The sequence below is a fragment of the Bufo gargarizans genome, chromosome 4 (assembly GCF_014858855.1).
Source record: "Bufo gargarizans isolate SCDJY-AF-19 chromosome 4, ASM1485885v1, whole genome shotgun sequence".
Classification (NCBI taxonomy): Eukaryota; Metazoa; Chordata; class Amphibia; order Anura; family Bufonidae; genus Bufo; species Bufo gargarizans.
Window position 1 is genome coordinate 181,306,246 of NC_058083.1, and position 20,495 is coordinate 181,326,740.

Genomic DNA, 20,495 nt, shown 5'->3' on the forward strand with positions numbered 1-20,495 from the left:
GAGGAGAGACGGGGGGAGGAGGAGGGGCGGGCGCACTGCACCACCCATTAAAGTTAACGTTTAATACAAATACAGGAGGCGGTGCCCAGCCTATATGACAGGGTACTGCGATCAGCGGCAGTTAACCCCTCAGGTGCCGCACCTGAGGAGTTAACTGCTGCTGCTGATCGCAGCTCCCTGTCAGAGGCAGGGTGTCGGCTGTGTGATTCTGCCGTTGACACACCCGCCTTCTGTATTAAACGTTAATTATCATTGGTGGTGCAGTGCGCCCTCCACAGTATTAAAAACATTGGTGGCGCAGGGCCCCCCCCACCCCCTAGTATTAAAATCATTGGTGTCAGTGGCCACAGGGTCCCCTCCCCTCCTCCTCATTGGTGGCAGCTTCTGATCGAATCCCCAGCAGGGTAATCCTGGGGCACCAATCGGTTACCATGGCAGCCAGGACGCTACTAAAGCCCTGGCTGCCATAGTAAGCTGCCTGCTGCTGTGTGTACTATGCACAGGGCAGCAGGGACAGTGTGAAGTCCTATTCACCCTGATAGAGCTCTGTCAGGGTGAATAGGACAAGGGGTGAAAAGATCCCAGGTTCTAGCCCCTAAGGGGGGAAATAGTTATTAAATAAACTGTAAAAAAAAAACACCAAAATATTAAGTATAAATCACCCCCTTTCCCAATTTTATATATAAACAATAAAGAAATAAACATATCACATATTGGCACGTCTGATGTGGTGAACGCCATAACAGAATTTTTTTCTTTTTTTTTTTTTTCCAAAAATGAAAATGCACAGAATATTGGTATAAGTTATCGGTCAATCCCTAATGAAAACCACAACACAAATGTGAACAGAGCCCTAGTCATAGCATCTTAGGGGATTGCTCACAGAAGTCTGCACATACTATCAGACAAATCAAGAAAGAAAAGTATTAGTCAACTGTACTATAGACCAAACATAGTCTTGTTCAGTAGCTGTTCTCCGTGTATTCATGAAGATCACCACTAGGTGGTGATAGAACATAACATGGATAAAATTAAGGGAGAGCTCTTCCAGTGGAAAATATTAACAGATTTCTATGTATATACGTGATTTTGTTGCCAGAAATAGAGAAAAAGTAGAATGCAAAATAATTCTAAGTGGGAAAGGGACTAAGGTCCTTGACACACTGGAATTGGTAGTCTTGTAAGATGCCAGATTATCAGTGGACACCTTTTCGGACCGATGAGATGAATGCTATATTCTGGCTCCCATTTGCCAGTTGCTTTGTCGCTCCATGTTGTGCTGAAATCTGTTAGCTATCCGTTCTATATAAGGTATGGCTCTACAGCTAGATTGTAAACACTGGTTTAGCCCTCATACACACAGGGCCAGACCCTAATAAAGCCTCATCACCCAGATTGCTGAACCAAGCTCGTTTCACTCTTTAGACCTACTGTATGTGGATCTACATTTGATTCATTACAACCATAAGAAGTTTGAGTGTATAGAATGTATTCCAAATGTAAAGGTTTAACTGCCATTTATTTTTTCTTCTAATATGTAGGGACAGTGATGGCGAACATTTTTCTAATACACTTTATTTAAAGAACTTGTACATTTATAGGAGAAAGCTTTCTCTGAAATATCCCTTAGCAGCACTCTCTAAATGAGCGTTGCTAAGGCATATGCATCTACACAGTTCAGAGCATCACGGCTGGGGTTAATTCTTTTTCCCTCCCTGCTGGCTCCTATATACTTCTAAAAATGAACATCTGTACTATGCATATATATTTCCTCTTCCCTCCTGCTATATTGACATTGATCAGCGTGGCCAGTGCTGACTGTGAATAATTCTTCTGTATCCCCAGTGTCCTGAGTAACTAAGCAGCCCCTGGGAGGTGCAGGGCAGATTGTGCAGTCAGCGCTGCCTTATTGACAGACATGGAGTAGCTGATTTATAGTATATACTGTCCCTATAGGTTGTAAACCAGCTACTCCCTGTCTCACCTGTAGTTGTGAACAAAGATCAGCCAAGCCATACGTTGAAAGACTGAAAAAGAAGTCCAACACCAATACAATCCATGATTTATTATCCAAAAGTTAGAAATCAGCATTTCCAAAGGTGTACAAACGGGATATCTTGCAGTGCCATGATGCAGACTTTTTACGAACAAGGATAGGACTGTTCTATAGAAAAAAAAAAAACAGGCCAAGTACTAATGACACCTAAATCACGGGTGTACAGTACACTGTGTATTGAGGGCAGGATGTTCTGTTCTGCAAAATGCAGCATGCACGTGACTGGTATCAATGTTTTGCGGATTGGCAATTTGTGGACTGCAGCAATGGTTATGTGCATGAGCCCTAACATTGATTTTCTCAAGTGCTTTTTAGCTTGAGATCAATCTAGCAGAGCAATGAATGGGGACATCTCTGGATCCATGTGAGATACAGGGCTGGTGCTTTTTTAGAAAGAGACTGTCATGTCTGTACTGTACTGTCATGTCTGATTTTCAGTTTTTACTTTATTCATGGGATAACCCTTTAAAGGACTTCAAGGAACGTCTTGGTGCCAGATACCATAGAGCACCTTGCAAGGTCTTGTGGAGTCCATGCCTTGAGATTATACACATACAAACATCTGTACAGGAAGAATTTTATCTAAGAAATGAGTGGTGATCCAATTACATTTATATTTTAATGAATGCCCATATCCTTCTGGCTGCCTTTTATGTGCTTCTTTATTTCTAATTATTGATTATAAAGGATGCCAATGATCCTTGTGTGATATTTATTTCCTTGCAGGTTATCCAACAGACTCTGAATCGACCTCCCAGTTCTGCAGCCCAATATCTTCAGCAAATGTACGCAGCCCAACAGCAACATCTAATGCTTCAGACTGCGGCCTTGCAACAGCAGCATTTGAGCAGCACTCAACTTCAAAGTTTAGCCTCTGTTCAACAGGTACTAGATAGCCAAAGGCATAACCCGAAGTCATTCCAATGCAAAATTTGTAATGGAGTCTCTCAGCTTTACAAACAGTTCATCCTGGTGTCCACCTATGTGCCTGAAAACCCACTGCACCCTCTGCACCTCATAAACTTGAAAACACTGTCGGGGATATAAAGCAAAAGGCTTTATATAAAAGAAAGGATCAAAGAAAAAAATGTCAAATGGTTATTGATCCTGAGGTGGACATATAAACACCTCAAAAAGAGTTTAATCGGTTATTTAATTATATTGTGCAATCAGTAAAACAAGGTACAAGCATCTATGCAAAAATATAAATGATTTATTATACAATAATTTAAAATACAATCAAAAATGAATCAATGTAAATTTCAAAGATACACAGTGATATACAGTACCCAAAATTCACCACTACATGGTGCGAACAGAACACAAATTTATCAGCACTTTTTACTATTTAACCACACAAGAATATTATGCAATACTGCTTACAATTATGAGAGATATACCATCAATTGATTATGCACAGAAATTAAATCAAGAAAATGACAGATATGAGCCCTTGCTCTGCTAAAACTATGACCAATCTCGGATTGTATTGGTAGTATTGCAATAAAGCTTGTAAATTATCAGCTTGATATCAAACTAGGGAATATAAAGATTCCCAACAGAGAAGTTCTCTTGATATCAATATTAGATCTTGTATTCAGTTATATGCATCTTCACTGAACACCGCACCAGTACTTATGTAGCACTAACACTATATCCACACAAAATTGGGATTTTGGCTAGATATCAAACAAATTAATTTATTACCACTACACGCATAAAATCATACGTTACCCGAGAAGATAGGTGATAGACAGAGTCTAGGGGAAGTCAGCTCTCAGGAGTTTTTCTGATAATCAAGATCATTCTCCTGACTCTTTCTTTGCTCCTCCTTTTTTTTTTTTTTTTTTTTTTTATAAATTCTTCCTCCTTTTTCCCCCTTTTGTATGTGGTTTCTTAACCATCAACTTATCAGATGAACACAACTTCCTAGTTTGGAACTCTCCAATCATTGTTGGATAGGCGTGTACATTGATAAGGAATGTGACATCATTACACTACCCAGAATACACTTTTGCTACTGGTGTAGTACTACCTACTCATACCTAGGTGGCACTGTTGTATAAGCTATAAGCATCAAACCATTAAGGGTTAACTCATACATGCCTGACATCTTCAACACTACACATACCTGGGATCTGGAAGCCTTATCTCAGAGCTGAGGGACAAACTTTGATACATGAACCAACTATAATATAGACTCGGAGGAACATCTTGACACTTCTCACAGGGGGCATGTATCTTCTAACTGTCTAAATGACGATTGACTATTGGTTACAAAAACACAACTTCCTCTGAACGAAGTCTCATTGCCAGAAGTCCATACAAAAATAGTGACTATAAACTATTCATCATAACAAGAATAAATAGATATAACTGTTTATACTTCTGAAAAGGCACAACAACACACAGTGGGCCTCATTTATCAAGACTGTCTAACAGGAAAACTGTCTTAGTTGCCCTTAGCAACCAATCAGAGCTCACTTTTTATTTCTTAAATTGTTCTGAAAAATGAAAGCTGAGCTCTGATTGGTTGCTAAGGATAACTAAGACAGTTTTCCTGTTAGACAGTCTTGATAATTGAGGCCCAGTGACTGCACAGGAAAAATTCTTACATACTGATATTGAGCATGCAGAGCTGTTTAAGCCATTTATCACCTAGGGCCGAGTTCACTTTGGTATTGGAGGCTCTACTGCAGAATCTTGTCAAAAATACAGGACTCAAAACTGAAACTGAAAAGACTCCACTGCATTCAGTGCAGTCTGTTCATCTCAATTTGGGTCAGTTATATGCCCTATCCAGCACTTCCATTATTTTTGTTGTTCTGGTCCTCTAATGGTGCAGAACACCGGAAACATAAAACAGTGAGGTGAAGGGGGCCTAACCTGTGTATAGGTAATCAATGTCAGTTGTCAGAGAGCCCCTTTTGATTGAAGCTTTCCGGAACCGCATATATCCAAGTCTGTCTTCTGTTAACTAAAACCTGTGGTAGCCATAAAAAAGAAGACAGCCAACCAGCACCATGGGTCTGTCCGAGAGATGTTTTTGTTTATTTCCTGAGTTACACCTTAAAAAGCTGATAATGATGTGTAGGATAATGTTAAAGGAGTTTTCTGGGATTATCATAATGATAACCTATCCACGGAATAGCACGTTCATTGGTCACATAGCCTAGACTTTGGTCACATAGCCTAGTCACATTTAAAGGGGTTATCCCATCATAGACAATGGGGGCCTATCGCTAGGATATGTCCCCATTGTCTGATGGGTGCGGGTCCCACCGCTGGGACCCGCACCTACATGCAGAACGGAGCGGAGAAACCTGAGGAGGGCGCACTGCGCATGCGCAGCCGCCCTCTATTCATTTCTATGGAGCCGCCAAAAATAGCCGAGCGCTGGCTCGGCTATTTCCGTCGGCCCCATAGAAATTAATGGGAGCGTTGGCCGACAATGGGGGCATATCCTAGCGATAGGCCCCCTATTGTTTATGATGGGATAACCCCTTTAAGTGAATGGACTTAGCTGCAATGCCAAGCACAACTGCTTTCAAATGGATGGCGCTGTGCTTGGTAAGCAGCGAGGAGGCGGCTCCAGTGAGCAATGCAGTTTCCTCAAACAGCTGATTGGTGGTGGTGCTGGGAGTCGGACCCACGTCAATCTCAGGTCATCAGTATGATAATCCCAGAAAACCTCTTTAATGTCATAATTTCAGGGCGATTTCGGCTCAGCTTCATATATTCCTTATGAGGAATGCTAATTTTCTTGCTTGTCCTTGTCTCTAGGCAGGTTTGTCTGGCGACAGGCGGTCTGCTTCCCCTTGCGCTGTTAGCCAGCAGTCCACTGTTCCTCAAACATCTGTAAGTTTCATTGTTCAAATTTTATTGCCAAAGTAACCTTTCTAGTTCTTTGTTTTGCACCATATTAATAGGAAAGTTAGGCTAGGATCAAAATATGTTCATAAGCAAAAACACAATGCAAAACTCCCTGCAAGCATTGACTATATCCACTGTAAATGTCACTAATGCTATAGTCACTATATAAATGAATATGAGGTACTTATCAAATGTATTTTGATCAAAATCATTTGTGCCCAATTCTGACTGACTAGTTTCAGAAAAATTGTGTAAAAACAAGAGGATTCAGTGACTGCATGAACGACTGCATGCTACAAGATGTGCCTCCATTGTTTAATGCCTAAATTGCTAACAAAACTGTACAAAGATATATAAAAAAAATATATATATATAAATTACTTGAAAGTGGCTGATTCAGAACAGACACCGCTCAGACCAAACAGCGACCCATTAATCCTTTCCTGACCTATTTTATACAGAAGACACCCGGAGCTAAGAAAAATGAAAATTCTAAAATCGCCGGGGTTGGAAGTGGTAACATTCGATGGGGCATATTGAAGGAGTAAATTTAGCCAGGCTATCTACACCTGCACCAGATTTATCATAGTGGCTCAGGCTAGATGATAAATGTGGTGCAGTGATAGATTCATTTGTCTAACACCATACTGTTGGTTGACTTACTTCGAGGCATAATTTTGGCACAAAATGCTGCACCTCAGGACACGTTCCTTCCCAATAAGCCTTTTCCCTTTTGCACGAGTTGTTAAACATTTGTAGGAGCACTGGTTGCTCCAGTTTGTGCCACTTTTTAGACAGATTCTAGGCACGGGCACATTTGTCCATCTGGGCCGATGGCCTAATAAACATGGGCAATTTTGATTCTCATCCGTATCATGGACACAGGCTTGATCTTCGGTATAGCTGTTGCCACTAGGAGGTGACACTAAGCACAAAAGTGTGAGCTGCTTTCTCCAGTTATACCCCTCCTACAGGGACTAAGCTAGAACAGTGTCTGTAGGAGGCAGACCTCCCTGCTTTGCAGGTCTGATTATTTTTTTATTCCTTTATTTTTATTTTTTGGTTTACTTTTTTCCTTTTCTCCTAGCAGGAATACAGGCAGTTCTAGCTGCCTGCACTCCCACCCAGGAGATGGGAAACCAGGGGGTCCCCAAGCCCGCTGCTCCTTCCCGGTCTCCAGAAGACAAGGAGGACCAGAGGTTCCTAAAGCCTCTACATCCCGCCAGCCTTTGGGTCACCACGGCCGCCCATGACAAGTCCCTTCTGTTTCCAGTGTAGCAGCCCTCCCCAAGGGGCCGCACACCGAAGGTGGTGACCCGGCTGGAACTAGGGGGACAGAACCCGCCAGACGGGTAAGTAAAGACTCCAAACCCCCCACTCCCCCTTCTCAGGTTACTTACTAGAATGGCCTCCATGAAGCCTTGTTTTCCCAGTCGGGAAAAGAGTTAGCAGATACATTTCAGCTCTCCTGTCGGGGGTGGGGGTGAAGGGAAGCCCTCTGTTCTTGCCCAGCTTCTTTCTGGGCCCTGCACCACCAACCCCCCTAACCCCCCCATTCTACACGTGCTGCCTGACCGCCCACCTGTTTCTCGCGGAGTTATGCTATTCTCCTCCACCGGGGCCGCTTGAAAATTGAGGCCCCGGCTTTTACTGCGTCCTACTTCAGATCCGCTCACCGCTGATACTTCTCATCACCCGGCCGACATTTCAGCTCTGCTGGGGCTCCTGTACGGGAGATGTGGGGGAGAGTCCGGGGGAATCGGTTGGCGCTCCTTTTTTCATTATCGCGGGCGGCCGACTCCATTATGGGGGCGAGGCATGAGTTCTCCCCACTCCCCCCCCTCCTTCATCTGGCTTCCTGGCGTGAATTCTTTGCGCTGGTTTCTCTGACTCCGCCCATCTCCTGCTCAGGAGGACCTCGGCGGACCCTGGCACCAGGTTTTCTCTGAACAGGCTGGAGTAAGGGACACAGGCTGGGTAAGCTCTTTCCCCTCCTTCTTATGGGGTCTAGCTTTACCCTCCTACCTTTCACTACAGGTACTCACTATGTCCGAACACAGATCCCAGGCCCCAAAGCTGGCGACATTTTGCATGTGCTTCTTGTCGCTCAAAGTTCCCATCTGGTCAGTCGGACCCCTCTGATCCTCTTGCTCTGCTCCACCTCCAAGTGGCTCTGACTCCACCTCCAAGTGGCTCATCCCCCTTGAGCCATGGTAGAAGAGAGCTTTATTCACATTACATTGACTTAAAGGGAACCTGTCACCGGGATTTTGTGTATAGAGCTGAGGACATTGGATGCTAGATGGCCACTAGCACATCCGCAATACCCAGTCCCCATAGCTCTGTGTGCTTTTATTGTGTAAAAAAACGATTTGATACATATGCAAATTAACCAGAGATGAGTCAGAGCTTGAAAATATGACTCTTCTCTGGTCACACAAGTAAGATATGACTCTTTTATGTTAATTTGCATAAAAGGTGGGAAGTACAAAAATGTATAATACTTATTGAATTCGTCTGCAAATGAAATTAAAAGTGTAATTTATATGTTTAGGGTAACACAATGAACATTTAGAAACGCTCAGTGAGGGTATCATAGTAGAGGTGATGGTAGACATGACATTACAAATGGGGTGTTCCTTAAGTAGAGACTATTGGCTCCTTAACCTGATAGGAGTGATTTCAGCAACTTCAACTCTGAGTTTATAGGTAGATTTGAAAATTGCAATGTAATTCACATTTTCCCCCTCCCTTATTGACCTTCTCATACATATGGTTTGCGGCCTAGTGGACAAAAATGTGTACTACAGAATGTTCACACCACATTATATAGAGATATAAAGCCCATCTCTCATAAATCCCTCCTTTTGCGGGAAAAAGACCAACAAAGGTGAACAGGCAAAGTGAGGTACTCTCCCAACGCCCTAAACAGCGAAGAGCTGGACTTTCCTTATTGCTTAACCAGGTCCCCTCAACTCCCTTTCAGGTTTGCCTTCACCTTGTCCTATTTACCCCGCAACCATCAACAAGGTTTTATTTACTTCAAGATGGAATGATCTTTGTCTTTGACAGGGGCACAGCATATAAATATATAGTGTGGGCATGGATGTATTAAACATTCTTAATTTTTTTTTATTCACACTGTTCCACCTTTGCTCTGAATGTAGTCAATTCGCAATCTCTGAAATGGGTAAGATGACCTTGGCATATGCCTTCCTGGAACTCCCATAGTTCTCCCATCATTATTACAGCATTCACCTTCAACTAACCTAGTGGCATCATTGTTGAACCCAGGAGCCATCCACCACAGAACTCAATCACACCTTCTCTCTCTTGATTTGCCCATGTTCTAAATCCATCCTCTTTAGGTACAGCCATCCCGTATCACACAGATTTCCACTTAGCGTAGACTTCAGGTAATAGTTTAGCCTCTACCTCCTCAGGCTGCATCAGGGCATCAACCATATTTCATACACTCAGCATTCATTATTGATGGGCTTACCCACGGATCAAACAAAATCTCTGCTTTACCAGATTTGACCATAATAATGAGTGATACCGAAGGCATACCTGGATTAATATTGATGTTAGCAGTCTTACCCGCAGCCATCTTTTTTTTATTTTTTTATTCTCTTTATTGAACACACAAAGCAAATAATAATGACAGTCTCAGTACAAGATCCAATATTAGAAGTACATCAGTGGCATCCTGAAGAGACGTACATGACATGTACATTATAAATGCAAAAAATAAAAAAAAAACAATAAAAACCTGTGCTGTATCTTCACATTTGCGTTAGTACATCAAGCAAAAGGTCACCTGGAATAAAGGAACTACACATACATTGTATACCGGTCCTAGCTGGACCAATTCATTACGACCTGTTCCGATCCCCCTTCAGCCTGTTCTGCCCTTAATGCCTCAGATAATCGATGAGCTGAGTAAGCAGTACTCGGAGAAGCGCACCATATCCCCCATACCTTTTGAAATTTAGGCACGCAACCCCTATTTTTGAAGACTATGTTCTCATATGTTATGATAGAGTTGACTAGTTGTTTCCATTGTGCCAAGGTGGGAGGTCTATCACCCATCCACCTCATGGCGATCACCTTCCGCGCCAGGAACAATACTTCCCTCAGGAATATCCTAACATGATGTGAGTAAATAGTCTCATCCAATATTCCAAAGAGACAAATCTTCGGGTGTAATAGTACTACACAACCTAGGAGATCAGTGAGTAGCTTGACTACCCCTTCCCAGAATGCTTGAACATAGGGGCATTCCCAAATAAGATGCCAAAAGTCAGCATCCACTGACGCACATCTATGACACTCAGAGTGGGTAAGCCTACCCATTCTATGCAGCCTTAGCGGGGTCAGGTAGCTCTGATGTACTATGCAGACTTGGATAAACTTATTGTTTATGGCAGGTGACACTAGCGTGGGGGATTCTAGGATATCCTCCTCATCTTCATTAGTTAAGTCTGAGATTTTAGCCTTCCATCTACCTAATGCTTGAATTGGGGCACCTTTTAGCTTAACATCAAGGAGGTGGGTATACAATACTGAGATGAAACCATGTGGTCCTTGGGAGCGAATAACTCCAATCATTGGAAGGTTGGACAGTAAGATTGGGGTATCCCTGTAGTGGGTCTGCAGGGCGTGTCTCAACAGTAGAAATCTATAGAACCTCTGTCTAAGTAATTCATGTCTACAGCTCATGGATTCATAATCATTAAATACATTATTGCTGTATAAATTGCCCAGTGTGACAACCTCATGTTCCTTCCAGAACGTCCCTTCTCGCATCGATAGTAGATCAGGAAACATGGGGTTATCCCAAATAGGGGTTTCCAGCAAATCCAGCTCTATATTATGTAGTCTCTTACTAGCTTTCCACACCTGTACAGCCCCCCTATGAATTGGTAGTAGCTTACGAGAGAATAGGCCAGGTTGTTCTAACACAGGCCATAAATTGGCTATACCCAGACAATCAGCCAGCTGCCTCTCTTGCCTACAGAGGCCGCCTCCCGTTGACAACCAAGTTTTGATGTTCCTCAACTGCCCAGCTAAATAATATAGATACACATCGGGCAAGGACATGCCCCCTTCCTTTTTAAAACGGGATAGATTAGTTATCGAAAGCTTGGGTCTATTTGCGCCCCAGATAAAGGGTGACATCAGAGAGGCGAGGTTCTGAAAGAACTTTTTTTGAACTGCATATGATGCATGCTGTAAAATATATAGGCATTTTGGCAGGACAATCTATTTTATCAGATTGGTACAGACCGAGGCAGGTTCTGCCATATCCAGAATTTCTCCTTACAATACGTTAGGAGAGGCTGGATGTTCAGTATATGGATGGATGTGACATCTTTGGTGATACGGACACCTAAATACTTATAGCTATGTACAATGGGCAACTCTCCTGAGTCGAACGTGTTCTCCAGTTGGTATAAAGGGCATAGAGTTGATTTGGACCAGTTTATCCGCAGTCCCGAGAACCGGCTAAATAATTCAATTGTGGCGATGGCCCTGGTGAGTGTGTACTCCGTTCGTGACATAAAAAGCACCATATCATTGGCGTATAACCCCACCCTATCCTCCTGTTCTCCTATTTGGGTGCCGTGATATTGTGGGTCCGCCCTAATACGCATGGCAAGTGGCTCTATGGCTAAAGCAAATAGTAAGGGTGATAAGGGGCAACCCTGTCTAGTTCCTCTCCTCAGGCAAAAGCTGTCTGACAGTAACCCATTCACCAATACACCTGCTTTGGACTTTTATATAATAATTCCACCCAACGTCTGAACTTGGGACCAAAACCAAACTTCCTGTGGACCTGGAATAAATATGGCCATTCAACCGAGTCAAATGCCTTTGCCGTGTCTAATGACACCAAAGCCCATTTCTCCTGTTTCTGAAGACCTAACTGGGTCACCACCTGTACCCTTCTGATATTGTCAGTAGTGGACCTGCCAGGCATAAATCCAGATTGATCCGGATGTACCAAGGCGGTGGCCACTCTGCCAAGACGTACGGCCAATATCTTTGCTATAACCTTATAGTCTATGTTTAGTAAGGATATCTGACGATATGACCCACACTCGTCCGGCTCCTTGCCAGGTTTCAAGAGCACTACTATGGTTGCGTCATACATCAATGGCGGGAAGCATCCATCTCGGAAAGCGTCATTGTACATTTTAAGCAGAAGTAGAATAATGTGGGCAGAGTATTTAACATAGACTTCTAAAGGCAGTCCATCGGGACCAGAGGCCTTACCCCTCGCCAGCTGTGAGATAGACTCCTGTATTTCCAAGGCAGTTATGGGCACTTCTAGGCTGGCCATTGCCTCTTGCGACAGAGTAGGGAACTCTAGATCCTCAAAATAGTGCATGACATCCTCCATCTCATAATCCACCCTAGATTCATAAAGATCTCTATAGTATTCTTGGAACCTACCCGCTATAGCCTCTGGATCTGAAAGTATCTGTCCATTCAATGCTTTAATGTGTAGTATAGCAGGGGATGCCTGGCTCTGCCTAACGATGTGAGCTAGCAGTTTACTGGACTGATTGCCCAACTCAAAATACGTTTGCTTGGAAAAAAACATCTTCCTTTGAGCTTTTTCCTTAAGCAGAGTCGGATATTGTCTCCCTTTAGACAACCACGCCTCCTTATTCAGATTATTGGGATCGGCGACGTATGCCGCCTTCAATCTAGAGCAATCTGCCGCTAGGCCTTCCTCCTGCCTAGCCGCTGACTTTTTAATATATGATATAGTAGATCTGAGGCAGCCTCTAAGATATGCCTTCATAGTTTCCCATAATATTGTATTATTCGGCTCCTCCACATGCCCTTCCATAAATACCTGCAATTAATCAGGGATACGATCAGATGGTCCAAACAAGGTCAACCACAAGGTATTAATCCGAGTTGAGCGTCTGATCATATCCCGGCCCAGCCTCAATGTTAGTTGCACAGGGGCGTGGTCAGATATACCCCTTGGTCCATACTCTATATCATACGTTAAAGAGCACATAGTTGAGTTGCCCAGAGCGTAATCTATTCGGGACAATGCATTATGACTAGCAGAATGGCATAAGTATTGTCTGACATCAGGGTGTTTCAGTCTCCACATATCCATTCACCCCACCTCATCCACTAATTCAGCTAAGGACATCTTGTTATTAGAGCGGCTATCAGCAACGTCTACCAGGTGATGCCTATCCAGGTCCCTGTCTAAAGTCATATTAAAATCACCTAGGCTAACTACGCAGGCTGATGGGTATGAGGCTGCAAAGCTCACTGCTTGCTGAACTACCTGCAAGGAGAAAGGTGGGGGGATGTATATACCAAGGATAACATGCAATATACAGTTAATATATGCAGCTACAAACACAAATTTTCCCACCGTATCTATCTGACATGCTTCCAACTCCCACCTGTGGGATTTGTGTACTATGAGAGACACGCCCCTAGACAGATTCGTATAGCATGAGTGTTGCGCCAATTGAGCCCAGGGCTTTTGTATGCGCCTCGTATTATCCGCTGTTAAATGAGTTTCCTGCAGGCAGAGGAAATGTGGGTTGAATCTCCTGACTGCAGAAAACACCATGCTTCGCTTCCTAGCAGCACCCAATCCCCTGACATTCCATGACATTACACGTATTTCTGACATGTTAATCTGAGGGACCTCAAACACCTCCCCTTCCTCCCACCACTTTGCATTATGACTGATACAGCACAGAATACATAACATTTGAACCGACCGGTACAGCCTGACACATACTACAGGTGCCTGCATGGTGTAACCTTGAACCAATCGCAACACACTTGTCGCATAAAGATAAGAAAACAATAAACCTTGTCTGTTAGGTGGCACTTCAGGTAAACGGGGTGTGCTTATGGTAATTAACCAGTAGCACCATAAATCTTACAACTTGTACAGAAGTGTTTCTTAACACAACCAGGGACCCAATCCCTAACTTCTGATGGAATCCCGGGATCAAACATGAACATCAGGGCCAACGAGGACTCTCTGTAGTGAACTGGGCAACATATGAGCCACTCAATACCTCCCAACATGTGCGACGACCTCCTACCCAGATTATTATCTACCTATCACATTTGAACACTTATGGCCGTCCATGAGCTGATTTGGTCTGGCATACTAAAGAATCAAAGCAGACAGGCATTAATCAAACTCCCGAACGTTCAACTGATCGTATACTTAGTCAGTCCAGATGTTACCGTTGGCCCCAATGTTCAGCTCCCGGGGTCCCGTCTCTTCGTGCAAACAATGAAACAAAAAAGGGGGAATATGCACACTGTTATCTTGGGGCTCTTGCGTTTCTTCCCCTTCCATCCATCCAGTTAGTGGCCTCCTCAGGATTATTGAAGAACCGGCTCGCATTACCATCCACTACTCTCAAACAGGCTGGATACACCATAGAATATGGCAAATTCTTCTCCCGTAGCCTCCGTTTCACCACGCTAAACGTGGCTCTGCGCTTCCGCAATTCGGATGAAAAGTCCGGAAAAATCATAATGGTGCACTTTAACTCCTGTTTGGTGCGTGCCATCCATAGCACATGATCTCTGTCCATAGAGTTTAGTAGCCTCGCAAGCAAGGGTCTCGGAGGAGCCCCTGGTGGAAGGGGTTTGGCGGGAACGCGATGCGCTCGCTCAATGATAAACGCCGCCGAGAATGCCGCATCTGGAAAGGAATCCCAGAGCCAGGTAGTGACAAACGCGCACGGATCATTGCCCTCTGCTTTTTTCAGGCATACCGATTATCCACAAGTTATTGCGCCGTGTACGGTTCTCATAGTCGTCACATTTCTGTTGCCAAAAATTTACTTTCTGCTCCAATTCCTGAATCTTTGCGGGAAGTGGCTGTAGGCGGTCTTCCACATCAGAGATCCTGGTCTCTGTCTCTTTAACGCGTTCCCGAATGGCCTACATGTCATGACGGAGCAGGCCAATATCCACCTTCACCTACTCCAATTTGCCCACCATGGACGTGCGGCAGATAGATATTGCTTGCAACAACTGTTCAGTAACCTGTTTGAGAGATGGTTCGGCAGCCGAGTGTTCCGCCTCTCCAGACACAGGATCCTCCCTCGTCCTCTCTACAGACAACGATCGAGAGCCCGCGACATCTTGGTCTTCCACACGGGCAAACTCTCGGAGCCGGTCCACTGCAGATTGCGCTCTATTTCGGGCCATATTCGAGTTGCGGGTTTTTCCCGACCTCCTACCGGTTCTAGAGGTAATGTTTGCGGCGGTAAATTATCAGGATAATGCAGAAGTCAGGGGAATTGGGTCCGGAGCTCCTCTACATGCGTCCGCTCATATCAACTTCTGGCCACGCCCCCACCCTCAGCCATCTTACAAACCTCAGCGAGTGTCTTATGCTCAGTTCCATACCAGGGCTCCTCAGTGGTGCATTCTGACCATTTGGGACCGTTCCCCAGCCTTCCATTTCCCTGCACCGAGACCTTCAGTGGTGGTTGATATGTCCGATGCTGACGTTGGGCCGCTCTTTCCTTCCCCTCCGCTGGGTAGTGTTGACAACGGATGCCAGTCTCCGGGGCTGGGGGGGGGGGGTAGTTCTGGACAATCTCTCAGTGTAGGGCTCCTGGTCCTGTGAGGAACGCCACCTTCCGATCAATATCGTGGAATTGCGGGTGATTCGTCTCTCTCTGGTTCATTGGATGTACCATCTCCGGCGGTATCCATTTCGGGTTCAATCCGACAACTCCACAGCAGTTGCATATCTAAACCACCAGGGTGGAACCCGGAGCCCCGCAGCCATGTTGGAAGCAGCGCTCATCCTCTCCTGGGCGGAGAGCCATGTCCCAGCTCTGTCGGCAGTTCATATCTCCGGCGTCAACAACTTGATCGCCGACTTTCTTAGCCAAGCGAGACTCGATCCTGGCGAATGGGCTCTGCATCCACAGGTCTTTCTTGCGATCTGCGAGCGGTGGGGTCGACTGGATTTGGATGTCATGGCCTCCCGCTTAAACCGCAAGGTAAAGACCTTCGTGGCGAGGTCCAAGGATCCTCTGGCTCAGGCGTCGGACGCCCTTGTGATCCTGTGAACGCAGTTCACATTTCCTTACGTGTTCCCTCCTCTTCCGCTCATTCGGCGTCTTCTCCGAAAAGTTAGGTCCGAAGGTCTGCTCTTCATTCTCGTGGCCCCAGACTGGCCACACAGAGTATGGCACGCATCCATAGTCTCCCTCCTTGCCGACAAACGCTGGCCTCTTCCCCTTTGGGAGGACCTCTTGTCGCAGGGACCGCTCTTCCACTCGAATTTAGGGTCACTACATTTAACGGCATGGCTGTTGAAGCCGGCATACTAAGGGCTCGGGGTTTCTCGGATGCGGTTGTCCAGACCATGATTCGTACTAGAAAGTCGCCGTTCTCCCAGTTCTATCACCGGACCTTGAAGTCCTACTTCAGTTAGTGCGAACGCCACCAGTTGTCTCCCACTCGGTTCTCGCTGCCTTGACTCTTGTATTTCCTGCAGTCAGGCATGGACTTGGGGCTGGCTCTCATTTCCCTCAAAGGACAAGTTTCAGTCCTTTCCATTCTATTTCAACGAAACTTGGCTTTGCTTTCTGCGGTTTGGACCTTTACCGTCCTCTGTTGAATCCGTGGGACCTTAATCTGGTGCTCAGCGCTCTCCAGTCCTCTCTGTTTGAGCCTTTGGAGCAGGTGTCCCTTCGCTTTCTGTCCTAGAAGGTGGACTTTTTGGTAGCAATCACTTCCATCCGTAGAGTGTCGGGGCTAGCGGCTCTTCCTGTCGATCCCCCTTCCTTATCCTCCACCAAGACAAAGTAGTTCTTCGCCATGTTCAGTCTTTCCTTCCGAAGGTCGTGTCGGCATTCCATCTCAATGAAGAGATCATTCTCCCTTAATTTTGTCCTGCCCCATCTCATCCTTGTGAGCAGTCGCTCCACACTCTGGATTTGGTTCGGGACATTCGCATCTATCTGTCTCGGACGTCCTCTTTCCGACGGACGCAGTGGCGACTCTAGGAACAATATATAGGGGGGGCACAAAGATACCACAGTCAAAAATGGGGGGGCACAAACAAAATAAGTATATATCAATAAGATTACAAAATACGAGAGAATTGCGATATGCAGGGATACAGTTATAATAAAGCAATTTACTTACAAAAGAAGCTATTCAGTCGTCTGCAGTGCCGTCCTCTGCTTGCTTCCACGGATTCTTTCCCCTTCTTTCTGTCTCTCGTCAGTGCACAGGCGCACTGTTATGGTGGATCTGTGGAAGACACACTGTTATGGGGGCATCTGTGGATGACACATTATGCCTCTCATTAGCCCTCATTATGCCTCTCATATCAGCCCCCATATCAGCCCTTATGCCTCATTAGCCCCCATATCAGCCCTTATGCCTCATTAGCCCCCATATCAGCCCTTATGCCTCATTAGCCCCCATATCAGCCCTTATGCCTCATTAGCCCCCATTATGCCTCTTATTAGCCCCATTATGCCTCTTATTAGCCCCATATGCCTCCTATTAGCCCCCATATGCCTCCTATTAGCCCCCATATGCCTCCTATTAGCCCCCATATGCCTCCAATTAGCCCCCATATGCCTCCAATTAGCCCCCATATGCCTCCAATTAGCCCCCATATGCCTCCAATTAGCCCCCATATGCCTCCAATTAGCCCCCATATGCCTCCTATTAGCCCCATATGCCTCCTATTAGCCCCATATGCCTCCAATTAGACCCCATATGCCTCCAATTAGCCCCCATATGCCTCCAATTAGCCCCCATATGCCTCCTATTAGCCCCCATATGCCTCCTATTAGCCCCCATATGCCTCCTATTAGCCCCATATGCCTCCTATTAGCCCCCATATGCCTCCTATTAGCCCCCATATACCTCCTATTAGCCCCATATGCCTCCTATTAGCCCCATATGCCTCCAATTAGCCCCATATGCCTCCAATTAGCCCCCATATGCCTCCAATTAGCCCCCATATGCCTCCTATTAGCCCCCATATGCCTCCTATTAGCCCCCATATGCCTCATATTAGCCTCATATGCCTCCTATTAGCCCCCATATGCCTCCTATTAGCCCCCATATGCCTCATATTAGCCCCATATGCCTCCTATTAGCCCCATATGCCTCCTATTAGCCCCATATGCCTCCTATTAGCCCCCATATGCCTCCAATTAGCCCCCATATGCCTCCAATTAGCCCCCATATGCCTCCTATTAGCCCCCATATGCCTCCTATTAGCCCCCATATGCCTCCTATTAGCCCCATTATGCCTCATATTAGCCCCCATATGCCTCCTATTAGCCCCATATGCCTCCTATTAGCCCCATATGCCTCCTATTAGCCCCATATGCCTCCTATTAGCCCCATATGCCTCCTATTAGCCCCAAATATGCCTCCAATTATCCCCCAAATATGCCACCAATTATCCCCCAAATATGCCACCAATTAGCCCCCATATGCCTCCAAATGCCCCCATATGCCTCCAATTAGCCCCCAAATATGCCTCCAATTATCCCCCATTATGCCCCCAGCAGCCACATTTTCTATAAAATAAAAACACTTACCTCTCCTGCTCCTGGACGGACGCCGCCTGCCATTTTCTCCTCAGTCGACTGTGCTCTAAACTGGCGCGCACAGCGTGAGGTCACAGAGCGACCTTACGCTGTGCGCAGCCCTGCACAGCCGACAGCCGAGGACCAGGAAGTGGTGAGTACAGAGCGTTCACCACTTCCTGGTCCTTCGGTACTAATGAGCGCTTCCATAATGGAAGCGCTCATTAGTATTCACTCTGGGGAATCAGCGGGGGGGCACCCGGGGGGGCAAGGGACAACATAGGGGGGGCAATTGCCCCCCCTCGCCCCCCTCTAGCGACGCCACTAGACGGACGGATTCTCTATTCGTCATTCCAGAGGGACCGAGACGAGGGCTGGCTGCATCCAAAGTTTCTGTGTCCCGATGGATTAGTTTGGCCATTGTGGATACATACCGCATCAGTGACCGGGCTCCACCCGTTTGGGTTACTGCTCATTCTGCTCAGGCAGTGAAGGCCTCTTGGGCAGTACATAATGGGGCTTCGGTCCTTCAGGTGTGCAAGGCGGCTACCTGGTCATCTTTGCACACCTTTTCCAAATTTTGCAGAGTGCACACCTTTGCATCTTCTTACACTTCTCTTGTGCGTAGAGTTTTGCAGACAGCGGTTCTTTGATTGGCTGGATAGCTTCTTTGTTTATGACCCACCCCTGGGACTGCTCTGTAACATTCTAAGATCAAGCCTGTGTCCCCCAATGATACATCTGTTTCTGTGACTGCTTTAAAACAGCGTATTGGTGGTCACTGATGAGTTCAAGTTGTTTAAACAAAACTAGACGGGTGCTCATGCTTTTTGCATGACCCAGGAGAAAAAGCTTTGAGGCCTCCTTGTTATACAATGAAGGCTTCATAACCCAACCTTTCTAGTCTGCATTATGGCTCTAGCATTCAACCAGGAGACCACTAGGGATGTCACTTAGCAGCGGGGGATTTCACTTTCAGCGCATGGAGAGGCTGCCTCCTTGATTTTTTGCGAGACGACTTTTATTCTTGGAGTAAATGACACTTTTTGATCGCTTGTTACTAAGTTTTTTGGGTGGCAACTAAGAATAAATGAGCAATTCTGTCATATAAAATTTATTTTTATTTTTTAATGGCGTTCACCGTAGGGGATAATTAATGTAATGTTTATGTACTCCAGGTCGTTACATTGCAATTTTTTTATTATTTTTTTAATGGAATTTTTTTATTTAATGACTGTTTTCTTTTTTTCTCTTTTTCTACCACTTAATAGTCCCACAAGGGGACTATAACAGACCAGTATTTTGATTGCTTTTGAAATGCAATACGCTATCCCTATAGTGCCTGCTGGAAAGTACTCCAGGCTGGTTCGCGGTCTACATGAGACCCCAGGCAGCCTTCACACACATCGGACCCCACGATCGCATTTGCGGGGTGCCGATGGGAGACAGAGGGAGTCCTCTCCCTCTGTCAGCACTTTACATGCCCATGGCATATAAAGTGTTAGAGCCGGGCTCCCGCAGCATAGGGGATTGGTGCAGTGCTTAGACTTTAGAGCTTTTTTACGGCGGCCCAGCCTAAGGCCCCTTAGTGACCGCCTTTAAAACATGCATGCAAGGTCACTTAAGGGGCTAAAGTTTCTTCATAATGCAAACATTATGAGAACACAGTATATGTGTATGTCTATAGGGAAGCCAAAATGGTAAAACCATATGAGGGGCATTTACTAATGTCGTTACACCACAATCGTAGTGTAAAAAAGTCACAAATTTAAGAGCACGCCACATGTGCACGACAACTTGTGACTTTTGAAGGTTTTCAACACTTTTCCAAAGGGGTTTGGCTTAGCACGGCCTGTCGGATCTGCTGTAACTTACACAAGTAACTAGCTGGCGTAGACTTCAGAGTGCACAGACTGCCAGAGATGAATATTTAACCTACTAGCTGTAGAGTCTTAGATGTAGCTCTGGGT

General features: G+C 45.5%; 1 protein-coding gene across 5 annotated transcripts in view; it reads left to right on the plus strand.

Annotated features, from left to right (window-relative positions):
- The window catches only part of PHC3 (polyhomeotic homolog 3), a 110,945-nt gene that overhangs the window by 14,085 nt on the left and 76,365 nt on the right, over window positions 1-20,495 (plus strand). For all 5 annotated transcript variants that reach the window (XR_006388767.1, XR_006388769.1, XR_006388768.1 and 2 more), the window contains exons 3-4: window positions 2,783-2,941; window positions 5,840-5,914. Coding sequence is in view for 2 of the 5 variants with exons in the window: in XM_044290760.1 (XP_044146695.1) it covers window positions 2,783-2,941; window positions 5,840-5,914 (234 nt within the window). In the remaining 3 variants the exon portion in view is untranslated. The remainder of the gene's footprint in view (window positions 1-2,782; window positions 2,942-5,839; window positions 5,915-20,495) is intronic.